This window comes from Antennarius striatus, chromosome 15, assembly GCF_040054535.1.
Source record: "Antennarius striatus isolate MH-2024 chromosome 15, ASM4005453v1, whole genome shotgun sequence".
Classification (NCBI taxonomy): Eukaryota; Metazoa; Chordata; class Actinopteri; order Lophiiformes; family Antennariidae; genus Antennarius; species Antennarius striatus.
The window spans coordinates 11,388,598-11,414,123 of record NC_090790.1 but is presented as its reverse complement, the minus strand read 5'-3'; the positions used below and the strand labels follow the sequence as shown (position 1 = coordinate 11,414,123).

General features: G+C 40.3%; 1 protein-coding gene across 1 annotated transcript; it reads right to left on the bottom strand.

The window, feature by feature from the left end:
* Positions 1-1,158: 1,158 nt before the first annotated feature.
* sppl3 (signal peptide peptidase 3) lies at positions 1,159-24,736 on the bottom strand. The gene is made up of 11 exons (XM_068334383.1): positions 24,250-24,736; positions 10,776-10,853; positions 10,110-10,198; positions 9,897-10,016; positions 9,600-9,678; positions 7,991-8,103; positions 6,745-6,851; positions 6,493-6,656; positions 4,809-4,999; positions 4,608-4,717; positions 1,159-4,038 (listed from the first exon to the last, which is right to left on the bottom strand). Exons 1-11 carry the CDS (start codon positions 24,273-24,275, stop codon positions 3,967-3,969), a joined length of 1,149 nt encoding a protein of 382 aa, XP_068190484.1. The 5' UTR covers positions 24,276-24,736; the 3' UTR covers positions 1,159-3,966.
* Between the last annotated feature and the right edge of the window lie 790 nt (positions 24,737-25,526).

Here is a 25,526-nt window from a genome sequence, read left to right as displayed (position 1 = left end):
CTGAAAGAATGAGATCGCGGATACATGCGGCTGAAATGGGCTTTCTCAGTCGGATAGCTGGTGTCTCCCTTAGAGATAGGGTGAGAAACACTGCTGTTCACGAGGGGCTCAGAGTAGAGCCGGAGCTCCTTCGCGTGGAAAGGAGTCAGTTGAGGTGGTTTGGGCATCTGGTGCGGATGCCTCCAGGGTGCCTCCCTAGGGAGGTGTTTCTGGCACGTCCAGCTGGGAGGAGGCCTCGGGGGCAGACCCAAGACCAGGTGGAGGGATTATATCTCGACACTGGCCTGGGAACACCTTGAGATCCCCCAGTCAGAGCTGGTAGATGTGGCTAGGGAAAGGGAAGTTTGGGGCTCCTTGTTGAAGCTGCTGCCCCCGCGACCCGATTTCCGGATAGGCGGTGGAAGATGGATGGATGAATACTTGGGTGTTAGCAAGATTTTGATGGGTTATTTTACTTGAAATGTGTCAGTCATTCCATATATTCACAATAGAAAAAAAATCCAGATAGAATTTGTCAATCCTGTTGCTAAATACAAGTTCAAAGCTCTGGAGCTCCTTCATCAAACTCTAGTTCAGTGCCTCCAAGGTAGGAGGTTATGAGATTAAAATCATGGAGGGGGTTTTCCCCGCCGCTGTCTTGCTTGTTCTGGAGGGTTCTGTTGGGTTTCTCTTGTCTGTTAAAGCACTTTGAAATGTCTGCTGATGTGATTAAGCGCTTTATAAATAAAAGTTGATAGATTGAATAAGGATTAGAATAAAAATAAGTGACAGAACAGATATGTAGGGGACATCAGAGCAGCTGACAGGCTAAACTTGGGTTTAACAACTGGCAAACACATGAAACACAACAAAGGGCCTTGACTTTATGTGAAGTCACACCGCATTGGTTGAGAAATAGTGGTTTAATATTTAACACAGATGTATGTTTTATAAGCCTATATATGTTTTAGTGACCATTAACCAAACTGGTCAAATGATGTAGCGGAATATAAACTACTTGAAGTGCGGGAGATGAAAGAGTTCTCTGGTTATCCCATATCTTTTATCAAGATGTTGTATTCTGAATTTTAAGGTGCAAGGGATGTAGCTCAAAGGTAGAGCGCATGCGGATATAATTTTAATCACCAGTTGAGCCAAAGAAGGAGATGACAGTTACAGTTAAGAGTCATGTTTATTTACAGCAGAATCCTGAAGGAATGGGAGGAGAATGGGAGAGGGAGGGGGTTAAAAGGAGACAAAGTGTTTTAGATCAAGCGCTTCAGGATTCACGTTTCACTACACAGTTCTTAATTTATTTATTTCACCAGTTTTCTATACAGAATCCATTCAGCTGTAATATTGATGCACCAACAGAGCTGGAGCCCTCTGCTGGAGGGGAGGGGAGGTGCAAAGAAAAATAAACCTAAAGCACAAAAAAAAAAAACAAAACACCCAAAGGGGTATAAAGAAATGTTTTCTATAAAAAAGAAAGTGTTCTTTTGTTATCACTATGATCGTCATCAATTATTTATGCATGTATATATACACACATATGTATATAAATCTATATATTTTCTCGCCGTGTCCATGAGGAGGTGAAAGAGGGTTTGTGATTCCATGTTGCCCAAAGTTTAGGCCATTGCAATGAGTGGCAGGTCAGACGCTCCGATTCAACTGGATTCAACTCATAACAGTCAGAGCTGACCAATCACAGTCCTTCTGACCTGCAGCTTTTGTTCAATTCGCTGTCGCTGCTTGTGTGGGCGGGCTCAATAGGTCCAAAGCCTTGGTGTTGGCCAGCAGAGACTCAAACCTGCAGAAGTCCCATCGATGCAGTCTCACAAATGATGCACTGTACACTTAACATGCATGGCCAGATAGCATAAAAAAACATTTAAAAAAACAAAACAAAAACAGGCCAGCAAACTGCGTCGTCCCTACATCTCTTTGAATCACTCATGTTTTCCAGTATACATTAGATATTAACTGACAAGCACCACAAAAAAGTAAACGTACAGAAAGAAAAAAAAAAAGACCTTCAGGGACCAAATGGTGACAGTAAAAACATCCTGTTGGTTGGTTTAATTTGTAATCTCCATTTCCGATATCTGAAGGGTTCAATTCCCTTCCCAGGTCCAAATAAACTTTGTTATTTAATCAGGCAGACACGCACACATACAAACTGTCCACTTTGAGAGCCTTTGTCAGTAACTATGAATGAATTGAACCACAGTCCATCACCTTGTCCCAACGCCCCTCGTGTCCAGGAACCCAAACTTTCACAATAGTCAGGTCTTCATTGACTGAGGTGAAACACTGACATTTACAAAGTTCAGATGAGGTGTTTGTGCTGCTCCAACGAGACACACACACACACACACACGCGCACACACACACGCACACACACACACACACACACGCACACTAGCACACACTGATCTGCTCTATACATGGTCAAACATTTAGAGATCTGTGGAGGCTGGAACACGATGCTTTTAGTGTGTGTGAACCCAGCATGATGTGGTATCAGAGTGAAAAGTAACATTGCATAACTTAAAATCAATTCAACATTCATTTATTTGGAAAAGAAAAAAAAAAGGACAGAATGACACTTTTTACATTTCTACCTGTCCACAGAGAAAAATGCTAAAAACTAAATTGTGTCCCTGTTTGGGTTATTTTGTTAAGTTAAACACAAACCGTTAGGTGTTCATGACGGTTGGATGCCACACACCTAACTCACTGGAAACCTGACTATTGTCACTGTTTTTTCTAACGTGTTCATGATTTTAAATAAAACCAACTCCACCATTCACTCGTCTCATTCTCTCTCACAACTGAAAGAGCGGGGAACTGACCCGTTGATGTTTTTCCTCCCTCCAAAAAAAATAACATAAAAAAATTATCAGTCCAATGGTTGTGTTTCCATGACGATTTAGATGCCAGAAAACCGCAGCTGAACAATGGACGCTCACCAGCTGACGCAAGCGGCAAGAGACACTGACTGAAATCTGCGTGTTGGCCTGGGGTCAGTTTCCCACCCTATTCGACATGCTCGCCAACGCAAATACAAACTCATGATACCGCAAATACATATATGTACAAATAGGAAGCGGCCCCTGAAACGATGGGGGGTAGCTTAACAATTCACTATGCATTGTTTCTGTATATGCCAAGAATAAAACTTTTCTAAATAAAATACATAGTTATCTGTGAGGGCGGGGGACTGGGGACAGCAGATGAGCAAAGGGGAGGAGGGTTCGGGCTCACAGGGAGTGTCGGAGGAGCGCTGGGGGAGAAGTTGTCTAGGCGGGACGACGGGACAGATGAGGAGACAGGAGGGAGACGGATGGAGGGGGAAGACTCTTCTCCTTGACTGTGTGGCTGCTCCAGAGCACCGTCCTGTGCCATTGTAACACTCCGCCTCCTCCGGTTGTTTAAATCGTTCCATAATAATATTATAATAATGACCACGACAATGCTAAAAAAATATATATAAACCCCAGCCATGTCTCACATCTCTAAGTCCACAAAGAGAGGGGGGGGGGCTGGTCCTCGAGTTCATCTGAGTCGCTGACAAAAGGAGATGCAGAGGATATTTAAGTGGAAAAATGTAGTGAGAGGTCTGATGTATGGAATGGGAAGTGGCAAATGATACCAACTATAGAAGAGCGGAAAAGATAAAGATAGTGTAGAACAGAAACAGCATTGACAGGATGTGCTGTAATGAAGAGGAAATAGACCGAATGGAGGAAACAGAGATAAAGTGTTGAGGATGTAGGGACCAAAGATGAGCTGTGTTGGGGGGGGGGGTTGTGATCCACACACTGTTGTCCTTCTGGGGGGTTTTTCACAGAGGATTGGCAGAAAGCATGAACAAGTGATGACAACATGGTCTCACTATGAGTGTGCCCTCTTCTCCTTCCCTCTAATCGAGATGAAGGATCCGCAGTCCTCCCCCGTGCTGGTCGTGTATCCCAGGGTGCATCATACCTCCAGGAAGCGGGAGCTGCTGGTCTTAGCGTGAAAAGGCTCTGACCACATGCGTCGCAAATCCCCCTGTGGATCACAGACATCAGTTCAGCCACTAATCAGGAGTCGCACAACCAAGATTCTGTTTATACGTCTTCATTCAGGTCAACCTAGAAAGCTCAGTGTCATTAAAATCAAACTGTTCTTTTATTGTTCATGCCCCAAATCTCGTTTTAAACATGAATGAATCAATTTAAGTGAAGACTGGGAAATCTGGGGTCTGACATAAGAATAGAAGGAAAAATTAGAATTTATCGAACCAGAAGAGTAACCTAACACTTTATTTATGAGCTTCTGATGTTCTGGAGTTAGAAGATTTTCGGCATATTTACTTTAGTTTGAATTTCACAATGTACATAGAATTTAAATAGATGAACATTTACACAAGTTAAACAAACAGATCAACAAATACCTAATGTGCTACTATGACAAGAAAGAATCTGCAACACTCAACAATAAAAAGCTCATCTGTATTATTTATCCCCCTCTTCTTTTTAGGAATCCCTTTAGAAAGGTTACATTTATCTGAAGTAAACTGCTGAACTCTGTAACCGTCATCCAGATAAGCAGCTGCTGTGTCGTGTCACCAGCTGTACCTTCAGGTAGGCCATAGTGAGCAGAGGCAGCAGGGTGAAGGGTACCAGGTAGAGCAGAGCGGGTTGAGCGGCACGATGAATCCTGGAGGCCACGGTGGCGGTCAGTAGACCTGACGACACAGACGCACCACCATCAATCACATGACAATCTAAGACCGCAATGAAACGTTGACCTTTTTCACCCGCTGACCGCCCACTCACCCACGAAGTATCCAATTAGAGTGCAGTGGAAATACGAGACACGCTGCATGCGTCCGGACATGTTTCCAGGACCTGGAACTTCTCCAGTCGCCTGCTTCTTGTAGTTGTCGTAACGCAGGACAAAGCATAAGAGCAGCCCCGGCATCACAATGTCTCCTATTCCCAGCATCGAGAAGTGACTTCCTGTGGAACTGCACACAGGGGAAAAAGAAAAAAATAGCTCTAGGATGGAGGGATACACAAGCAACAAGATCCAAAGCAACTACAACAAAACAAAACTGAATTAGTGAATCCCTCGCTTATTCGCGCTTCAAGATGCACAGTTTCACTACAACGCAGATCTTTAGAATGTAGTCACGTGATACCGTGCGCACATGCTATTGGTTGACAGCACCCAGAAGTTTGCTGCATTCTGAGACTCATGGAATGCAGCGAACTTCTGTGTATTAAAGAGACACTTTTCTTTAATACAAAAGTGCTTTAAACAGTCTATAAGATTGGGAAACAGTAATACAGATATAAGGTGGTTTAATATCAGTATGGGGAGGGTTCATAAACGTTTAAATTTCCGTAAATAATAAAATAATTGTCGCTATATCGCAATATTTGTTAATGCAAACAAACGTACAGAAAGAACAGATGTCAAATCTAAAGCAAATGCTCACAACTATGCCAGAGATCCTGAAAATAAATGTCACTATTGGAAAAAAAATAAAAAAATTGTTGAACAGGGTATAAAAAACAACTCAAAAACCCTTTATTCTTAATTTGTGTGTCTTAAAATAGTGTAAGCCAATAAAAGATGTAATGGAAAAAAATAGCAAAAAATAACGAAGGTAATAGTAGAGTCAGTCAAGACAGGGAGTGTCTACTATAGGTCGTTTCTTAGGCAAAAGACAACAAGCTGTCAGATCAAGATCGAAACTCTAGAGGAGACTGGTCTCTGTGGCGCTTAATCTATCTGGTAACATCCTTCGAAGGTCGGATTTGAAATATAAAATTCTCTGAAGCTGAAACTGAAGGAGAGGACACCTCGAGTTGATAGAGAGAGCATTCATCTCTAACGCTCTCTAGTTCTTATTAGGGATCTACATCTCCAGCTCATTTCCTCACGCTGTTCTGATCGCTGCCGAGGAGAGAGGAATGATCGATTTCAGCCAATCACATAAATATGACCCACGTTTCTGAGTAACCTACCCAGAACTGAGGCGATGGAGATGAACGAATAATCACACAGGATAGGATGTGGTTCCACTCAGAAAAAAGGCAACTGAATGGATGAATACCTGAGTGTCTTTGCTATAAGGTTCCGTTATCAAGCTGGGATCGTGAGAATAATGGATTCTCTGATACTGAAGCAGTGAAGAGAGCTGATTCTGATCACAAGATGGGATCACTGCACCCACACTACGCAGGCGACCTTGTTTCTCCTCCAGTTTTTGTGTGTGTGTGAGTGTGCGTGTATTTGTGGCACTACATGAATAATCACGAATAGTTTGGAGATGACCAATAGATTTTCTGCTCTCCTCTGCTGATTACAAATCAACCAATGAGCCAATACAAGCACCAAGAGCCTTCAGCATTTAGAGCAGACATGGAGATGATGTTTGTACAAATATACAGCAGCGGCTGATCAATAGCAGAGCGAATGTTATTTTCCTCGCCACGGTGAAGTTCATCTTACCTGGGAAAGACCAGTTTGCCAGGTAAGGAGAGACGGGGGACATCGCGGCCCATCCCAGGCCCCAAGTGGAGCTTCCTGGACAGAACATCTATGGGATTTTCAGCGGGTTGTGTTGCAACCTTGACCATCACATTACTATTAAAGATGTAGGCTGAGAAGAACACCTGCAGCGGAAAAAGGAGGAGTCGTAATACATGAATAGATCGTTTCACTTTTCTTCCAGCGGCGGTTCTAATGGAGTTGAAGTCTTACCCAGAACACGTCATAAATGAGAAGTCCTGACAGCAGCAGGCAGGACACCTTCAGACTGGGAAGCCGCACAAAGGCGATCATGGCGACGCACAAACCCATGGCTAAAGCTGGAGGGAGAAGAAACACCAGATCATTCCAAGGACAGTGAAGCACCCAGGATAAAAGGAGTAGTCAGTTTGGGCTGAGGCTGACAGACCACCACTGGCATCATGAGTGAATGACAGTAAACTGACCTAAAATACATCAAATGTGGCTAAAAATATAATAAACTGAAGAAACCCTACAAAACATGTGTGAATTTTCTCTATTGAGGTTTGAACAGACACATTACCGTTGGAAAAGCACGAATATGAACAACGGTAATGTGATCTGCCGTCTTTGGTGGGAGCGTGAAAACAATGAAAAAAGAAACAAATGTGAAATTTCTGATTGTGTTCTCACTTGCTTTTGTATTTTTAAGGATTGACCTGATAAGACAAAAGCCAGCGCTGTGATTAAACATGGAAGCGTGCCAGAAGGGTTTCATTCACAGTGTCTTATTCTTATCTGTGCTCCTTTAGTGGTCAACACTGATGATTAAATATTGTAATTTGTGCCTGGTTCAAGGCCCATGTGGGCCATAAAATTTTGGGATGTACACTGGCAGTGGAGCGTTGCCAAGGTGCCCTTGAGCAAGGCACCATCCCCTTTTATAAGTTGTTCATTGGGCACGCACCATGAAGGAGCTGACTGACTTACAGGCCTTCTGCATGTGTGTGTGTGTGTACGTGCATGTTATAGGCCTATACACATATACATATGCATGTCACTAACAGATTTGACTAACACTAGAGTGGACAAATAATTTACCCATGAGGATCATTAGTTGATTTTATTAAATTTCATAAACGCTTCTATCCGCTTTGTCGAGTTCTTGCTAAAATAGCAACTATAATTAAAACCAGTTCACATAAAGGCCAGTGTGACATTTTAATGTTCTGACTAGAGCGCATTCTTTCTCTACTACGACACAAGAGACTGAAAACACATAATGCCAATCTTGTCATGTCAAGGTCCTCTCTTCACAAAGGAGGCTATGAACACTAAACATACCAAAGACTCTGGGTGGGACTGGACTGGTTAACGTTTGCACACATATGGCTACTGTATTATTTCGGAGCTCCTCATGTGCATTTTGTGCAAACACTGAACTTACTGTTCAAACCTTTCTCTCACAAACACACACACACACATAAACAAGACGTACCGTCCATGAGAAGCCAGTGTCCAGTCAGCACCCAGATGAGCACCAACATGACGGACAGAGAGAAGGAGAGGAGCTCAGCCAGAGTGAAACGCCCACAGCAGCCGAAGGAAATCCTGCAATGAGACAAAGAGTCATACGAGAAAACGTGACACAATCAGGAAAGCATTCACAGGTCGACTATTTCACCATGAAACATGTGTTGAACAACCCGGGACTGGGGGTCTGAAGATGAGCTAACCCTACTGGAATCTCATGGAAGTGCTTCATTCATATCTGTTAGCTATCGTTAGCTTAGCTGTTGTTGTAGGACTAAACCAACAATTTGCACACACTTCTTCAGGAGTTTTACTTGGCTATCATAACACGACCAAGTGGATTCCTGTTGGACTGGAGAACCACTGACCTCAAATGCAAGACGGATATAAAAAAAAAAGATTTGAGATCTTATACATGCAGTGCAGTTCAAACAAAAATAAATGCTGTTTATTATAAAGAATGAGCGGCCAATAGATTCGGACTAGGCGTCAGGTTATCAGCAATTAATTCATACACAGAGAGGCAGAGGAGAAGCTTTGAGCTTCTAATGACAGAGGATGTATTCATATTGGTTACACGGTGCAGGCGGGGATCCTGCTGGTTATCTCTCGTGCTTTATTCCAGTTTGAGACATCATGAGTGAGGAAACTGTTTCAGTCTATATTCCAGTCAGACATCAGTGATGATCCATATTATCTGGCTCTCGGGTAGCATGACAGTCTTTGTACTAATTCTGTAGATTGTTTAGGGTGTAAAGTGCGTTACAAATCCATAGCAACTTGCAGCTTCTGAAGGTCACCCCCGATTGGCTGACATTGTAAAAACTCTCACCCGTGTTTGGATTCAGTGCCTCAGTGAGCTTTATTTTAATAAAAGTCTGATAATTTATCACAGAGGGAGGTTTGGTTATTTACTTTTCAAAATTTTTTTCTACTACTCCCACGGAAATATTGTTGCTCATTCCAGAATCCGCTGGTTGGTGAATCACTGATGTACCAGGAGATGTTAACTGCTGAAAACAGTGTATTCACCTTCCCTGTTTTTCTTCAGTGGCATAAAGCAGACAGAGTGGTTAAGCTCCAATTAGGTGATTTTGGTTTTCTAAAATGAAGTCATATCTTTCTTGAAAACAACAAACACGAATACAAATGAACTCTCCAGGCTTTGATACTCAATGTTTTCACATTGTTGTGCCTCAATTCATTATTGGCTTTAATCTATATCTTCCATATCTTAACCCACCCAACAAATCCCAAATGTGACATTATGAAATAATTTCTCTGGGGCAGCAATCTGATGTAATGCAATCATAGTCTGTGCTTATAGCCAAGAACACGGCTCAACCGATTGTAATCAAAGTCCAGAAGCACCCATTACAGAATCATTTCTGTGCAGTAACTGAACCCAAATAACACAATATTCACTGTGTGCACCACCTAATTAATTTAGAATGACTTGATTTATGAATGTGATTAATTACAGAGCTTTGTGTAAAAAATGTAAAAAAAAAGAGCTTGGAGCAGTTCGAACGGAAACACCTAAAATAAAAAGAGCGATGTGATGCTTTTCTTACTTGTTCTGTGGGGAGCAGGGTCTGGTCAGATACTGGCACATCGGCAACAGGAGGAATGCAAATGCGATTGTTGCAAGAACTGGAGAAGAGCAAAACGCGGCTGTGAGACCTTGACTTGTTGTTCCGATCGTTTGATGCAAGCTTAATGGGGCATTTAATGGCCTTCGCAGTTTCAATAATCAAGACGGGTTCGAGACCTTCCCCTGTGTGTCACTACTGAAGGGGAATGTGAAAGCCTTATTAAAGGAATTCTTACAGATGTACAGACTGAGTGTTGTGTTCCTGAGCGGCACTCACCTGCAGTGCAGATGGTGAACACCACCTGTACAGAGTCAAAGAAGAAGAACATGACTAGCAGGGACACAGAGGCTCCTATTGGCAGAAACAGGGCCTGCGTGGAGTCTATAGTTTGAATACCTTCAAAATAAACAAAAAGAAACAGTGAGTTATCAACTGTAAAGCCAAGAACAGAGTGTGTCTGTATGTTCCATCCATTTATGTTACACTCACTGTTGTTTGTGTTGCTGTTATTGAAAGCCCCGGGCGTGGGGTTACCATCTTTATCCTTCTCCTGGTTCTCACAATCCATATTTAATGACCTGTATGAAAGAGGCAATGAATGAGGGCAGAGAGCAGAGGGTGTTAGACCCCCCTACCCCACCGATAATGGTATTGATACATTTGACAAGCCGAATTCAGGGGTTGGGAACCGGCTTCTGATATGTGGACGCCTGCTCAACCCCCTGAGTCATGTTGGCCCACAATCACAATATGAAAAGCATATTCTTTTGCTACAAGGTTTCCACCATTCACAGTATGAATTGTCATGAAGAAAAGCACAAAGTGTACATAATAATGATTGGCACAGTCTTTTTGACTCAGCTTTAACTGGAGGGTATGCAGTTAATCCCTTTCTCAAATGTCTTGCCTGTTAATGTTGCAAAAAACAAAATACATTTAAGGCTGTAGAGTTCTTTAATGCACAAAATGCACCTAAATCCAAAAGACATAAAAATTCTAGTAACAAATGTTTTATTACTTATTCTGGCAGCTGAGAACACTGTATTTGACATTGAGAGACTTAAAGCTAACAGTTTTTGCTCATGCAAAACCTCCTCTTCTTGTCGTTGTCCACCATCATCCTGAGAGATGAAGAGAGGATTTGTGAATTCTCACCTGAAACTGCCATAGACGATGAGAAGGATGGAGATGAGGAAGGTGGACACCTGGCTGGAGTCAACTAGGGAGTATGCCCTGAAGAGAAAAAGAGACCAACAGTGAGATAAACACAGTGTCTGTGGAATGGAGTGAAAAATAAACTGCATGTCAGCTTTGGGGAACAGAGTTTGAACTCCTATAGAAAAGCCATTTCAGGACAACCAATTTTCAATTGACATGACACTGATTATAACCATTTGTGCCATTTACTACTCTGTAAAACATGAGTTACTATTATACATCACACTTTAAAACACACAAATTAATTGTTAAAAAATAAAACGACAGCCACTTCTTCCTTTTACGGGTCCCGACTGGAATCTTTAAGTTTTTGTTTCCCTCTACACTAACTTCTTGATATTTGGCCACGGTTCATTACAACTTGAGGTGATTTGATGATGCCAATGTGATGGCCTGAGATTTCCTGTTATCCATCAGATTTAATAGAATTCTTTCAGTGAATCATTTTGTATTTGATACGCCTTTGTGATCAGATTTGAAAGAGAAAAGAAAAAAAATGTCCCTCAGGCATTTTATCCAGTATGAAGCTTTTCCAAGCGTGATAGAAAGGGTTTTAGCCACAGGACACTTTATCTTCAATATATAACAAAATTCTGTTGCATGATTACCTTACTACCATATCATACTTTAGATAAACAAAAGTAGTTCAAAATATGACAATTTCAAACAGCTTGTTTAATCGCTCAAACCGATTCCACAGTCCACCTGTATTATGGCAGTTTGAAGCTCTACGTGGCACCATCCAGTCTTTAAGAAATCGCTAGATGTTTGCATGGTGCTGAACACACAGTTCTCTGTTCCCATGACAACTACTAGACAATACAAAAAAGCATCAACGAAAATGCAAATTTCATCCATCCGTCCATCCATTTTCTTCTGCTTTATCCGCCGCAGCGGGTTACAACCTATCTCAGCTGGCATAGGGCGTGAGGCGGGGGACACTCCGGGCATGACGCCGGTGTGCCGCGGAGCTACACACAAAGACAAACAACCACACACACACACACTCAGTCCTATGTGCAGTTTGCAAATTTTATAGCATTTAAAAAAATTAATTGATGAAATACAATGACGGTGCTGTGAAAATTAATAAATGTACACGTGAACAGTACAGGGCCCCGTTATGAACTGGCATCTCATCCGGCTCGTCTCCGCCTCTCGCCCGTAGCCAGATGGGATTGGCTCCAGCCGGCCCATGAGGCAGATATGAGGCTGAAGACGAGATGATTGTGATGATCTCGTCTTCAGCATATGAGAAAACGGATGGCTGAACCACAGGGGCACAGTGGTGCAATAGATGCATTAAACAGCAGTTGTGAACACTATTTTCATCAGCAAAATGTTTCAAATTATGTTTGGTTGCTCAAGAGTACGTTTTTTTTTTTTGCTATATTACTTTTCGTCAGTGTTTTGTGTAGCACAAAACAGCTCTAACATCAAACAGAGATTACGGTCAGTATTGTGCACTTTTAAACAGAATGTTTTACTTATTTAATACAACATAATGGGAGCAGCATATCGATAAAAACTATAAACACTCTCTCCTTAAACATCATTCAGAAACACTTTAACATAAATTATGAGCATTAGATAGAATACACTAAACTTAATGCATCATCCATTACTGTCAACATAACCCATGTCGCTTCACCATCAAAAAAGTATTTATTACTGGGCACACAAACAGAACCCAGCACACCAGTTAGGCTCTAATTTGCAGCCTGACACTGCATCTGAGCACCAATTTTTTTCCCCATATGAATGATCTGGGGGCCTGAACATCGTGTAGACATGACACGCAGCATCATACTGCAGCTCCTTTACTTGCCTAAAGACAAGGCTGACATTGTGACGTCTCTGCCTCCAGTTAAGGTGTAGATTTGACCCCGATCCTGCCCCATTACCTGTTAAATTCACTGACCATGACCACACATTGGAGGTTGTTTTTTTTCTACAGCAATAACAGTAACACCAATTAAGTCAACATCATCTATGCTCAGCTGGTGTGAAGGCATAAAAGCTTCTCTTGTCTATCTTTTAGCTTAGATTTCATCAGTGTCTTCTAGAGATTAGAAGCTGCAGTCTTATAGCTATCTATTAGCACATGCCCATTTGTCAGCTCTACTCAACCAAGTAAATACACGAATATGTTACCATTGTATGAACACAATAACTATCTGATATATCTGCTTTGTAACTTAATGCACCATTCATTCGAGTATCCAAGCTCATGATAGACTATCACATTTTTCAGAAAGTGACACAGCGGTGAATGAGAGTATATCAGCCAATATTATGCTGTAGATGCATATTAAATTCTACATAGATCTGTCATAAATTTAAAAAAAATATTTTCAATTAAATTATGCATACATATCTCGATGAGTTGATGATCATTCCATGGCAAAGTTAACACCAAATTGTTGTTTCAAGCCAAATCTAAAACGTGTATACAAATGATTCAATATCAGATTGAATTTTGTATTATCAACCACTGATTGGACTTCTGTTATAAGGGAGGGATAAAATGAAAAGATGAAGACATTTAAATTTTTGATAATGAGACCAAGTCGTTTCTAGTATTAGCATTTGTGTCCTCCTTGAAGGCTGATATAGATTCCTCCTCATTCAGCAAACCAGTTTCTCCAAGGCTGGCTCGTGTTCCAGGAGAACAATCAGACAGGATGAGGATGATCAGCGCACATCAAACACTCTTCCTATACTGTGAATGCGAGTTGCCAAATAGGAAACTGCAGCCTCCAGTTTTCTCAAATGTTTGAGGCATTGGTAGATGTAGGGCTGGGTAATTTATGAAAAATAATGACACCAGTGCGTGACAGCTATACCCAGAGTGCTTCATTGGATGCCGACATATTTAAACAAGTGTGCCAATCAGTTTCTTTTACACTGAAGAATATTTCAGGTGATTTGAAGGAAACAAATTATATAACTAATATTTCTCTGACTCTGGTTAGAAAAATATTAAAAGTTAGAGCGGAGACATAAAATACATTATTTGTGATGATCCCCTCGCAACGTGAGTTAGCACCAATTTGAGGCTTTTGCTTCTGGCAGGCAATAACACTGTTTCTGATTGGAGTTTTGCTGGGCTGTTACTAGTTCTACTAAACACTAACACAGAGAATAACACTCGCATCAAAGGCAGAGTGCTACAAATCATTTTTCATTCTGTCCCATGTGTCACAGAAATTTGTGGCTTTTATTGTAATGCAGAGGTGGAAGAAAGCAAGCATTCTCTTTTCTTTCACTTAGCAGCATAGAAATGAGTCAGGGTGTCTGTGGGGAGGGGTAACATGTCGTTCACTGTGGAAACAGGACACTCAGACAATACAATACAATACAGCACCACACATCTTTGACCCAGTATAGCCCTTTGCTTAATGGCTTAAAAATACAATCATCATTATCTTACAAACACATAATTCCAGGGAGCCAGTTGCACCTGACCCTGCATCTAACAATACAGTTAAACTGAACAGCACATCCTAGCGAGTGAACGTGTTCCTTGAACAATTGAAATGTTTTGTCAGCATCTGGGCCTGCAGCATATGAAGACAGCCAGTAGTTTGGCCTGAGGTGTTACTAATTATGAAGTGATCTTGGTCTACTGCATACAGTCACTAATGATGTCACTGCCAGCACACACAGACATCCCATTTCATTTGCCACAGACCTAATTCATATTCTAGCGTCGAACTGCTTCGTCCAAATTCTATGCACAGAAGCCTGTAGAACATGGGTGAGATAGATGAATGGAACATTTAAAAACAAAATACAATCCCGGACTGTTGAGGGCTGGATGGCAGCCCAAAGTGCCATAAGACGTCCTTGTTCGCTGACAGACTAGGTTTTCAATAACACAATTCCAATACCGTCCTTCCATCAAGCCACTTGCATGCATGACATGACCACTAAGGGTCCAGGTCACGGGGCCACAATGAGAACTTTTGCAAATGTTGGCCTGATTTAAAAAAAAAAAGTCTTTATTTAATAAAAACGATGCACAAAGTCATAATTGAAGCCTAAAAGCTTAACCAGAATAAATATATGAAGACAGATTAATCATAACAAAAAAAGAGCCCAAAATTTACTGTCATTTCCTCTACCTGACATAATCTACTGTATGGAGCTGCTGACAGACCTTTAATCAGAAAATAAACATTTACTGCTTTTCTTTAATCCAATTGTAGATGACATTGTTTGCATCCTTCAAAAACTGTAACACAATTTCAACAGTGACCTGTTAGCTTACATGCAAATAAGAGAACCCATCATCAGCTGCTCTGTTGAATTTTTGCACCTTTTAGAAGTGGAGGAGGAAAACACCCCCCCCCCCACCTCCACCAACACCATTGGTATGCCATAGTTTAGTTCTTTTTTTTAATTCGATATGATTTTTCATTTCAATTTAACACGGCATGAAAAATAGCAAGTGAGGTGAATACACATTTACATGCATCGCTGGTTATTCCTGCCAGTCATTGGCATCAAAAGTCTAAGACTACAAAAAAGTATTGATACTTGATACAAGATACTTAAACTCCTCCACTTGGGGAAAAGTTTCTCCATAGGCCTGAAGAAGGCACACCACCCTTTTCCGGTCGTGAACCATTGCCTCGGATTTAGAGGTGCTGATCCTCATCTTACTTGCGTCACACTCAGCTGCAAACCATCCAAGTGCACACTGAAGGTCCAGGTTTGATGAGGCCAAAAGGACAACATCGTCGGCAAAAAGTAGAGAAAAAATCCTTTGGTCCCCAAACTGGACTCCCTCCAGATCCTGGCTGCACCTAGAAAATCTGTCCATAAAGATTATGTACAGCCCTGCCGAAGTCCATCATTCACCTTGAACAGATCTGACTCACTGCCGGCAATACAAACCAAGCTCCGGCTTTGGTCATACAGGGACCGGACAGCCCTCAGCATAGGGCCCCAAACCCCACACTCCCAAAGCACTCCCCACAAGATACCAAGAGGGACATGATCGAATGCCTTCTCCAGATCCACAAAATACATGTGGACTGGTTGAGCAAACTCCCGTGAAACCTCGAGCACTCGATAGAGTGTAGAGCTGGTCCAGTGTTCCATGACCCGGACGAAAACTGTTTTGAACCCCTTTTTGAAAAAAGGGACCACCGCCCAGGTCTGCCAATCCAGAGGTACTGTCCCTAACTGCCATGCGATGTTACAGAGATGTGTCAACCATGACAGTCTCTGCACATCCAGAAACTTGAGGTACTCAGGGCGAATCTCACCCATCCCTGGTGCTTTGCCACCAAGGAGTTTGGCAACCACCTCGGTGGCTTAAGCTTGGGTGATGGACGAGTCCACCTCTGAGACCTGAGGCTCTGCTTCCTCTGTGTTAGACAAGGTAGCGGGATTGAGAAGATCCTCGAAGTATTCTTTCCACGTCATGACAATATCCTCAGTCAAGGTCAGCAGCTCTCCACCCCTACTGTAAACTGTAAGGGTGTAAACAGTGTTGGCTGTGTACCGCTTTTACCTCCTAAGGCGTCGAATGCTTTACCAGAATTTCGTCGAGGCTGACCGATAGTCCCCTTCAATGGCCTCCCGGAACTCCTCCCAGACCTGAGTTTTGTTTCTCTGCAACTACTTGAGCTGCAGTACGCCTGGCCGGCCTGTACTCATCAGCTGCCTTTGGAGTCCCACAATTCAACAAGATTCGGTAAGACTTCTTCAGCTTGATGGCATCCCTTACTACCGGTGTCCAACACTGGGTTCGGGGGTTAGCGTCATGACAGGCACCAGAAACCTTGCGACCACAGCTCCGAGCAGCCGCTTCAACAATGGAGGTGGAAAACATGGTCCACTCTGACTCAATGTCCCCAGCCTCCTGCGGGATCTGAGAGAAGCTCTCTCGGAGGTAAGAGTTTTCCTCACAATTTTTTCTTTGTGAGGAAATTCTACAGTTGTGTTGTCGAAGACATGTCTGCAGCTTGCTGACTGGATGCTCCTTTAACACATCTGTGACATTGCATTGTGTGATAAAACTGCATATCTGACAGTTGGCTTAATTGCAAATATTCCAGAGCTCCTTGTGTTGTTTATATATACCACATCCATTGGGTCTCTGGATTCAGTTACTGTATATTCTACAATCTGTGTTCAAACACAGATCCAGAGAAATGTTAAAACAGTGTTTGTGTAGTTTGATGTAGCTCAGATTCACAAATGACACAAAGAGCATTTGTCAACAGATATTGTAGGTATACGTGTTTATTCAAAAGAGCTGCATACTTGGCTCCAGCCCTACTGTTTGAGCTGTGATAATGACATGTTGATTAGTCAGTGTCTACCTAAACCCAAATTTGAGTCAGATTACACTGTGGATAATCTTAATAAGAGAATTTGGAGATTGGCTCTTGAAACCATGTTTCCTGAGGAAGGATGTTTTATGTTTGTCTAAATGTATAAAAAAGTGATAGGAAAAAGACTATTTTGACTGATCTTGTTAATATGGAAGACCAGAGTTTCTCTATGTGGACTTATTTACATTATTTAATTGTGACTGTGTGAAAAAGAACAATTTAGATAAACATTTATTGCTCAAAAAGTTATCAAGACACTATCATTACAGTTCCAGACCATATCCTCCACTAATCAAGTAAACTGCTGGTTACAGACTGTAGTCTGTGGCCACACAATTGTGGATGACCATTTGATTACTATGTAGTCTGAAGTAATAACAGTGCTGAGTGATGGTAACAAGGATCCACTAATTGCCAACTCAAGATAAATACTCAAAGTAAAATCCTCTCAAAAGAAATTTTTTTTTACTGTTGATGGCAAACAGACAAATTAGCTAAAAACTCATTAAAATGCTTGAGCTCATAAACTAACACACAGTGCAACATCCTCAACGGTACAAAGACATTTAACATTATGATTCTGAACTATTTTGTAAAGCCTTAAAAAGCAGCACCATGCTCAGATTTTGTGTGTGATACTGAAACACAGGGATAACTTTGTGTTACTGAAGATCAGAAGCTTTTCTCCACACACAGACCACAGCGCTTATTAATCAATATCACCATCTACAGAAATAGATGAAAAACATTGATGTTAAAACACTCATGTATCAACTACATGGGAATTCCCTAGTTCATGGCCCCACCAAGACACAAAAAGACCCTTAAATTAAATTTCTGATATCAAATGACAATTGTAATAAAGATCAATCAAGCAATAAATGCATGGTTGAGAAAAATTCTGAAAAAGCTTGATAATAAAATGTTAAAGGAAGTGGAAGTAAAATTATAAAAGAATCCCTTCACCAGGATCCACTGCAAAAGGTAATTGTTTCTTCCTGATTACAAGCCCAACCCCCCAACATAATTTCAACGAAATTTATCTCTAACCATCTCAAAATAAATGTGCCAAAAAAGTCCCGGTCAGACAACAAATTCTATAGAAGTAGTAGTATTCACACTCGCAGTTTATTTCACTCATTATAGGTAAAGCTGTTTGACTATATGACCTATTTTTCCCTTGTGGTCTCATCAAACTAATCAAGAGTGAGAGGTCATGAAGTAAGATTAAGTCAAAGTGTTGCAACATCTAAAAGTCAATTCATACCCTTGGCATCAAAATCTCCTAAAGAATCCTTTGGACATAAATTCTCTCCCCTCCAGTAAAAGCTTATATCTGTAAACAACATACTGTATGTAACCTGTGTTCAAAGATGCCTGACAGCTTTAAGACATGCTCTACTACTGCTCCACTCCACTCCTCCACTCCTTCAAAAACAGAGGTGCATTTTAACAGGAAGATCTCGACCGCAACATGTCACATATTATTTTCCTTGCTGCTTACACGAATGGAGTGCTTCTACCAACCATCTTTCTCCATCTCAATGTTCAAAACACCCTCTTTGTCAGACAGATTGTTAGTTTTGAGGCATCTTCTACAAACTCTTTCAACCAGCCCTGAAGTTAACATGACCTGGATCCTTCGGCATACGGCTGTGATGCTAAACCAGGACAAAGGCAAATGAAAATTTGGCAACAGTGACTTTTGTGAAGATTTTGAATGACAATTACAGAATGAAGAACAAACTTGCACAACTCGGCAAACTTTCATTCTCTCTAGGCTAATTAAAACCTTTTTGACATCAGCCTGGTGTAAAAAGAACAGCATACAGCTCCGTGTACTGATATGGACATGTGTGTATCATTAATCTGCTAGTCAGCAAGCACCACTCAGACCTTAACATAAAATGTGCTAGTTGAAAAGTTCACACACACACACAGCATATATTTGATGAGCTACAAAACTGAAAATGAGGAAGAGAAAGTTGGCAAAAACACGTCCCTTGACAAAAAGATGTACTACATTATTGTGATAAAATTAAGTGAGTCAACCTACTGCTGTGAAGACTATAAGATTACAAAGTGTCATGAAAAAAATTATGCAAAGGCTTTAAAAGGCTCGCTATGGTCTATTTTTACATTGTTGTACCGGCTCGGCTAAAATTGTCTTTTTTGATTTTCTGTAATTTTACTTACTATATCATCTGTTGTGAGGATGATAAAACACTCTAGAGCAGTGATTGGTCAAAGAAATTCATCATCGCATCATCAATATCATGTGGAATATCCCGCACAGCACAAACCCATGCCCTCTCTTTTTAAACATCCAAGTTAATATAGGCAATTTTTTTAGATGGCAGTCACCACATTGAGTACATTATGACATTCTTTTCTTTGATAGCTGATGACAGGATCACAATTTGTGGAAAAGAGGTGTATGTTGTGTTGAAGATGACATTGTAGCAGTTTTCTATGGTTTCTCTATGTAAAGCAGCTACGCGAACACAGTGGTATCCATAAACAACCTCCAGAAAAACACTCCATACCAAAGCAGAGTCAAGTCAGGTTGAATACAGCTGGGAACAGAGTGGAAGTAATACTTTATTAAGATTTATCCAGATATCACAGCTACAAAGCTAATTATGCACAAAATGTGCTAATGCTAACAGGCACAGCATCCAAATCAAATGCCTGAATACTCTGAATCTTTAAGTTATTAATGCTGTATTAATAATTTTTGAGAGAAGAAATAAAATTACTTTAGTGTTCAACGTTTACATGTTTTAATGACTGAAAAACCGCCGGAACTATCAGGACTACAACTGGCCTGTTTGGTTGTTCAGCAAAACTCCTGCCACCTTGGAAAAATCTCATCTCAATGTCATTTTTGGTTTGCAGCATTAACCAGCCTCACTCAAAAAAAATTGTCTGTCATATTCTGTCACTTCTTAATATCACTGTCTTAATGTTTGTTTATTTCATTCAAATACAACAAATGTATTAACATTTTCTATGGCATACATTTACCAAGAATGCACAGTATGGCAGTATGTAATGGCCATCTGCTGGAGCACTATTTTCATTGATGCATTCTGTAAAAAAGTCCGGAAGCAGGTCAAAGTGTGCTCATGGTCCTGGTCAGGGATGGCTGGCCAGTGCACAGCAACGAATTTTTTTTGCCAAATTCGCAATAATTAATAATGTTTCCCTCACTGACCCTACAAAACATCATTATATTGTAATAAAATTTTTTAAACAGCTTTTCATGGCTCAAAGAAAGTCTTTTCAACATAACTCCACCTTAGACCAAAAGTTCATCAACTAAGATCAAAATTGGCCTGTTTTCCACTGCAAGGTAGCCCATCCACGGTTTCACAGAAGGCCCTTGTAAAATTTAGGTCAATGGGAAAAAATGCTTTTTGTACTACATAGTAATTTTTTACTGCAATACCACAACTAGTCATTAGACATTTCTTGTACTAAAATTCATGGAGCGCTGTCCAGGAGTTTTTGTGTCATCAGGGTGACAGTCAAACTCAACAGCACTCAGAGCATAAAGCTTTATGTCCTCTATTCTATGATGTCATGCCACCTAAACCTTAGTAATCTTAGTCAGACCTTTGCAATATGACTACTTAACTGTGATAATTATTGAAAAATATTTCACCACTTGTGGTTTCTTTAGCAGCTGATGTTAAAATTACAATGTTACGTTTCCATCTAGTTTCTAATAGTGCAATGATCAAAAATGTAGGGGAAAAAAAAATCACCCTTATTCAGATTCTCATCTATGGAGTTGCATTACAATCTGTCAAGTACAATGCATAATATGATTGTAAATAATGATTGTAAAAAAAAAGTCCCCAATCTCCCAATGTTAAAGAAAATTAAAAATAAAATTTCTGAAGCGGTCCATCTGATCGAGGCCATACTACGATTAATACATACAAAGAGATTCATGGCATATTAACCATCAGATAAAACATCACTGACAACCTGTTTTGTAGAGTCAACTGAACTTCTCATCCAAGGGGTTTCTGTAGTTCTTTAATCTCCACAGAGAAGATATATTGGTATATAGCATTTCATTTTTTAAAATATTATCATTACCATTACCACTAAAGTTGTAAGAGCAGCAGCAGCCACATTTTTAATTACTCATGAAGGAATTTTGACCAAACCCTCAACAGTGAAATCATAGAACTATTACTTGCATAGAAGTAGGATTTGAAAAGGCTTGTGACAGCAATTAATGTGAAGAGGAACAGGACTTTGAAAAACTTCAATTTACCTAAAGCAAGTCTTAAAGTGAAATGCACCTTTTTGAACCGGCAGACAAGAAGGCAGTAAAGCACATGAAAGCAAATCGCTTGTTTTCTCTACTTACAGACTCTTAATGTCATCAGGTGACTGACAACCACAGGATTCTATCAGGCTTCATCTGTTGGTGTATCACATTCTGTGACTGTTTCTCTGTTTTTTCGGTTTGAAGTACAAAATGATTGGTGGATTTTGATCATTCTAGTCCGTGTTTTTTGTTGAACACATGTCTTTGTTAAGGAAATGACTGTCACATAGTCGGCTGACAGGGGGATGATGTTAATGAAGAGGAGTGAACTAGTAAGATGTTTTTCCAATAATACATTCAATATATACCCACATTTCTTAAAAATGTAGTTTGTCTCTGAGGACAACTACATATTGTATTTTTTGGATTACTACAGTAATCCTACTTGACCGATTTTACTTTTTTTTGGGAGGATGAGGACTGATGACAGAGACCACTCGACTGAACGTGTCAGCGATAGTTGAGGAGTAATGGAGATTCCCCATGCAAATTCTTAAAAGATCCATAATAAGCAAATGTTCATGGCATGACATCCATTAAATTTTATTCTGTGGTATAACATGAAACCACTAACTGCTGCAATCCTACAATACGTTTATAAATATGACATCAAAATGGAAAGGTCCTGAGTTGAATGTGATTATCCAAATTAAGCTCACTTGTTATACAGGAAAAACCTCAGAAGTAACCTGGATGCAAACCTCTACTAACGCCATCACAGTTATTTGATTATCAAGATTGAAATGTGCTTGAAACATTTTTTTTACTACTTTCCTTCTAGAGCACCCTTTTTGATTAAAAAAAAGGCTCCTAATTTAAATTATGAGACTGTACACAGGCACCATACAATGTTTAGGAACCTAATGATAATGTAATAACACATTATCAATGCCCTGTACAAATTATTTTAGTGGCTTACAGTTACAATGAAGTTGGAAAAAGGCTCAAGCCAGGTCATTATATCAGTGAAAAACCAAACTTTACTGAGATGTGTCTAAATATCATAAATGTTAATTTCATGTAATTCCATTTTTAAAGAAGTTTTTTTTTTTAACAGAAAATAACCTAAACTAATTCCACCAGTAACAGGGGAAAAGCCAAATGGTGAAGAAGAAAAATAAACGGAAACCTCCACTTTAGGTCAGACCATTTAGTTTAGTAAACAAACAGCAGCATTTATTAGAAGATTCATAACCAGTTACTGGCTATAAACTAATTAAAACAAAGTCATTACTCATTACACATATGCCATTTCAGTAATTCTGTATAGTATGTGCTTGTGAGTAAATCTCAGAGCCCACATATTGAGACTCTCGAAAAAAGTAAAACTGACAAAAATCAAAACAAACGCAATTAAGTCATTCCACATGTTCTAAAACACTGTCAGAATGAATTCACAGATTTAAAAAGAAAAACTACTGTTGTAATCACTCTATGAAACACTCTGTGTCGATGAGAAATTCTTATCTTAACCTCACACCAATGTGTAATTTTTTTCTATGATTGGGATTATTTTTTTCATCCTGCAAGCAATTTCCACGGCTGAGCAGCGTCCTGATAGAATGAAAAAAGGCGATGGCATATAATAAGTATTTAAAGTCATCACATCAACTTTATGATGCATCATCAAGTTGAACCAGAGTATCAACCAAATATTTTTGTTATTTGGTGAGGTTAAAATGCTATTGTAGAGTCTCTGGACTTTTCTTTCACAAGAAGATGCTATTCTAAAAATAAAAATGATCGAAAACCTTGAGCCCAAATTGCTAGCATGGAACAAACATAATTTAGTACGCGTTAATTAGCTAGGCGTCAACAAAAGTCAGGTCATTTTCAGTCACACAGGCGAATCATTACTATACTGCGTCTTGTCACTGGCTTCGTATAATCTCTGGATAACTAAGTGTTACAGGGTTTACCTGATTTCCAGCGTTTAAAACCCAAAAATCTAAAAAATACGTTTTGTGACCACATGTCGAGTGTCAATATGATAACTTCACCCTTAAACTTGAATTTTGGGGCATGGCTGCGACAGTTAAGTTCAATGGTAGATCCTTTGTTATTATATGATGCGAGTCAACGATTATTTATATATATTTATATATCACCTAAAGCTAATACACAGTTTCACACCTGCTTCACGCTGTCGTATAATGTTGATATGAATGAGGAAAAATTACAGTATTTAAAAAGAAAGCACTGATATCGGTGAAAATGTCATTCACTGACTTGCTAGCATGATGAGCTTAGCAACCCATTTGGCAGCTAGCACGTTACCTTAGTATATTCAATACTTTGTCCACATAAACTAGGTAACTAACATCAAATTCATTTCCTTTATTAATCTTTTTGGAAAATTTGAATTTGAGCACTTGCTCGCACCAGCACACACTGCAAACGACCGAACTTGCAGCGCGCTAGCTAGCTCAGAATGAGCTGGTGGAGCTGGTTAGCTGTTGCTAGCTAACCAGACAGCTCAGGTTAGCGGTTAGCAATGTTATAACTATTGGGGAAAATATTTGAATGAGACACATTTAGCCTCTTCCTAGACACTAGACTAGACATTTCAGTTCGTAGAAATGAACAGTCATGCAAAACCATCATTTCACAGACTATAATTCATTAGTTTGGTAATCTATGAAATAGGTTTGGCAGTAGCAGTAGCTAACATTCGCTAGCTACCGTCGGCAGCGCGATGCCTGTGCGCACTCACCAAGATGAGTAGCCTTGCTCCGCCATATCGCTGAAAACAGTGGGCTAACACAGATTCAGGTCCCGGTGATAACCCGTTATGACCACGGAGAGGTTTTCTGCTTATCCTTCACAATCCGATGTCCTAGCAGTTACCTCTAGGTGACAACATGATACATTCCGGCGGCAGCTAGTAATCACTAGCTGAATATCTTGCAAATGAAATGGGAATGGTATTTGCTATCGTTAGGTGGACTAGACAAAGCACCCCGAGAAAAAAACCCCACTGATGTTATTTTCATCGGTTTCGCTATTGTCCTGCCGTCATCCCAACCGAGAAGGCTCGGTCTTTAACGATGCTACACCCACAGTAAATCCATATTCAGCGTGCTGTGTCCAAAATAAATTCTGGTATTCCTCAAGTCGTCACCCCTCACTGTTATGGAAGACGTTCAGCTTTGTTTTCTATGGCGAGTCGCGGGTACGCGCAAATTCGCCCTGCTGTAGAGCTTTACATGTGGAACGTGCACGCGTGCACTGACGCGGCTTGAAATGTTTCCCCTCAGCCGGCAACGCTGTTAGTGTTCACACACGCCTGAAGCCGGCAGTGTTACGTCGTTAAGGAAACATTATGTTTAACGGATGTATAGTTTATATGAAATAATTGTTAAATCGATAAAAATGCTTTGAACCTCATTATTATAACTCCATGTTAAACTCATTATATTAGCTAATAACATTAGAAACTTGTTACAAAAGAAGCATTTTGGCTTTACATAAGAATTTTGTGTTTGGTTCAAGGTCTTCTGTCACCCCAATGGTTTACATGATTAACCTGACAGTTTATTGATTCTTAAAATCTGTAAAAACCTCTCGTGACCTTTGTTCGATTTTCTGTTTGCTGGATTGTCAGGCGGATTTTGGAAAAACCACATCATCGATATTCATGTAACTTGGTGGGAGGATGGGTCTTGAACCAGATTAGGCTCCATAATACAGTATTTGGGTGCAGATCTGTAGGGCGGATGCAGAATTTCCCATTATTTAAGTGGTATTGGAAAAAAGAGCATTGTTTCTCAGGGAATAAATATTACATTCCTTTTGATGAAAACTATTTAGGGATCATAAAACTAAATACATACACACACGTGTGTGTGTGCGTGTGTGCGTGTGTGCGTGTGTGTGTGCGTGTGTGTGTGTGTGTGTGTGTGTGTTTGCAATTTGGGGAGGATCCAAAGAAATATTCAGATCCCCAAAATTTAACCAACGACAAATAAATAAACACCAGCAAATGGAAAC

Excerpts from the sequence above, each read along its gene's own strand:
- sppl3 (XM_068334383.1), bottom strand. The coding sequence starts at position 24,275 with ATGGCGGAGCAAGGCTACTCATCTTG. Across the intron at positions 10,854-24,249 it reads GAGCAAGGCTACTCATCTTG|GGCATACTCCCTAGTTGACT; the intron begins GTGAGTGCGCAC and ends TTTTCTCTTCAG. Across the intron at positions 6,657-6,744 it reads TCATTTATGACGTGTTCTGG|GTGTTCTTCTCAGCCTACAT; the intron begins GTAAGACTTCAA and ends TTTCCGCTGCAG.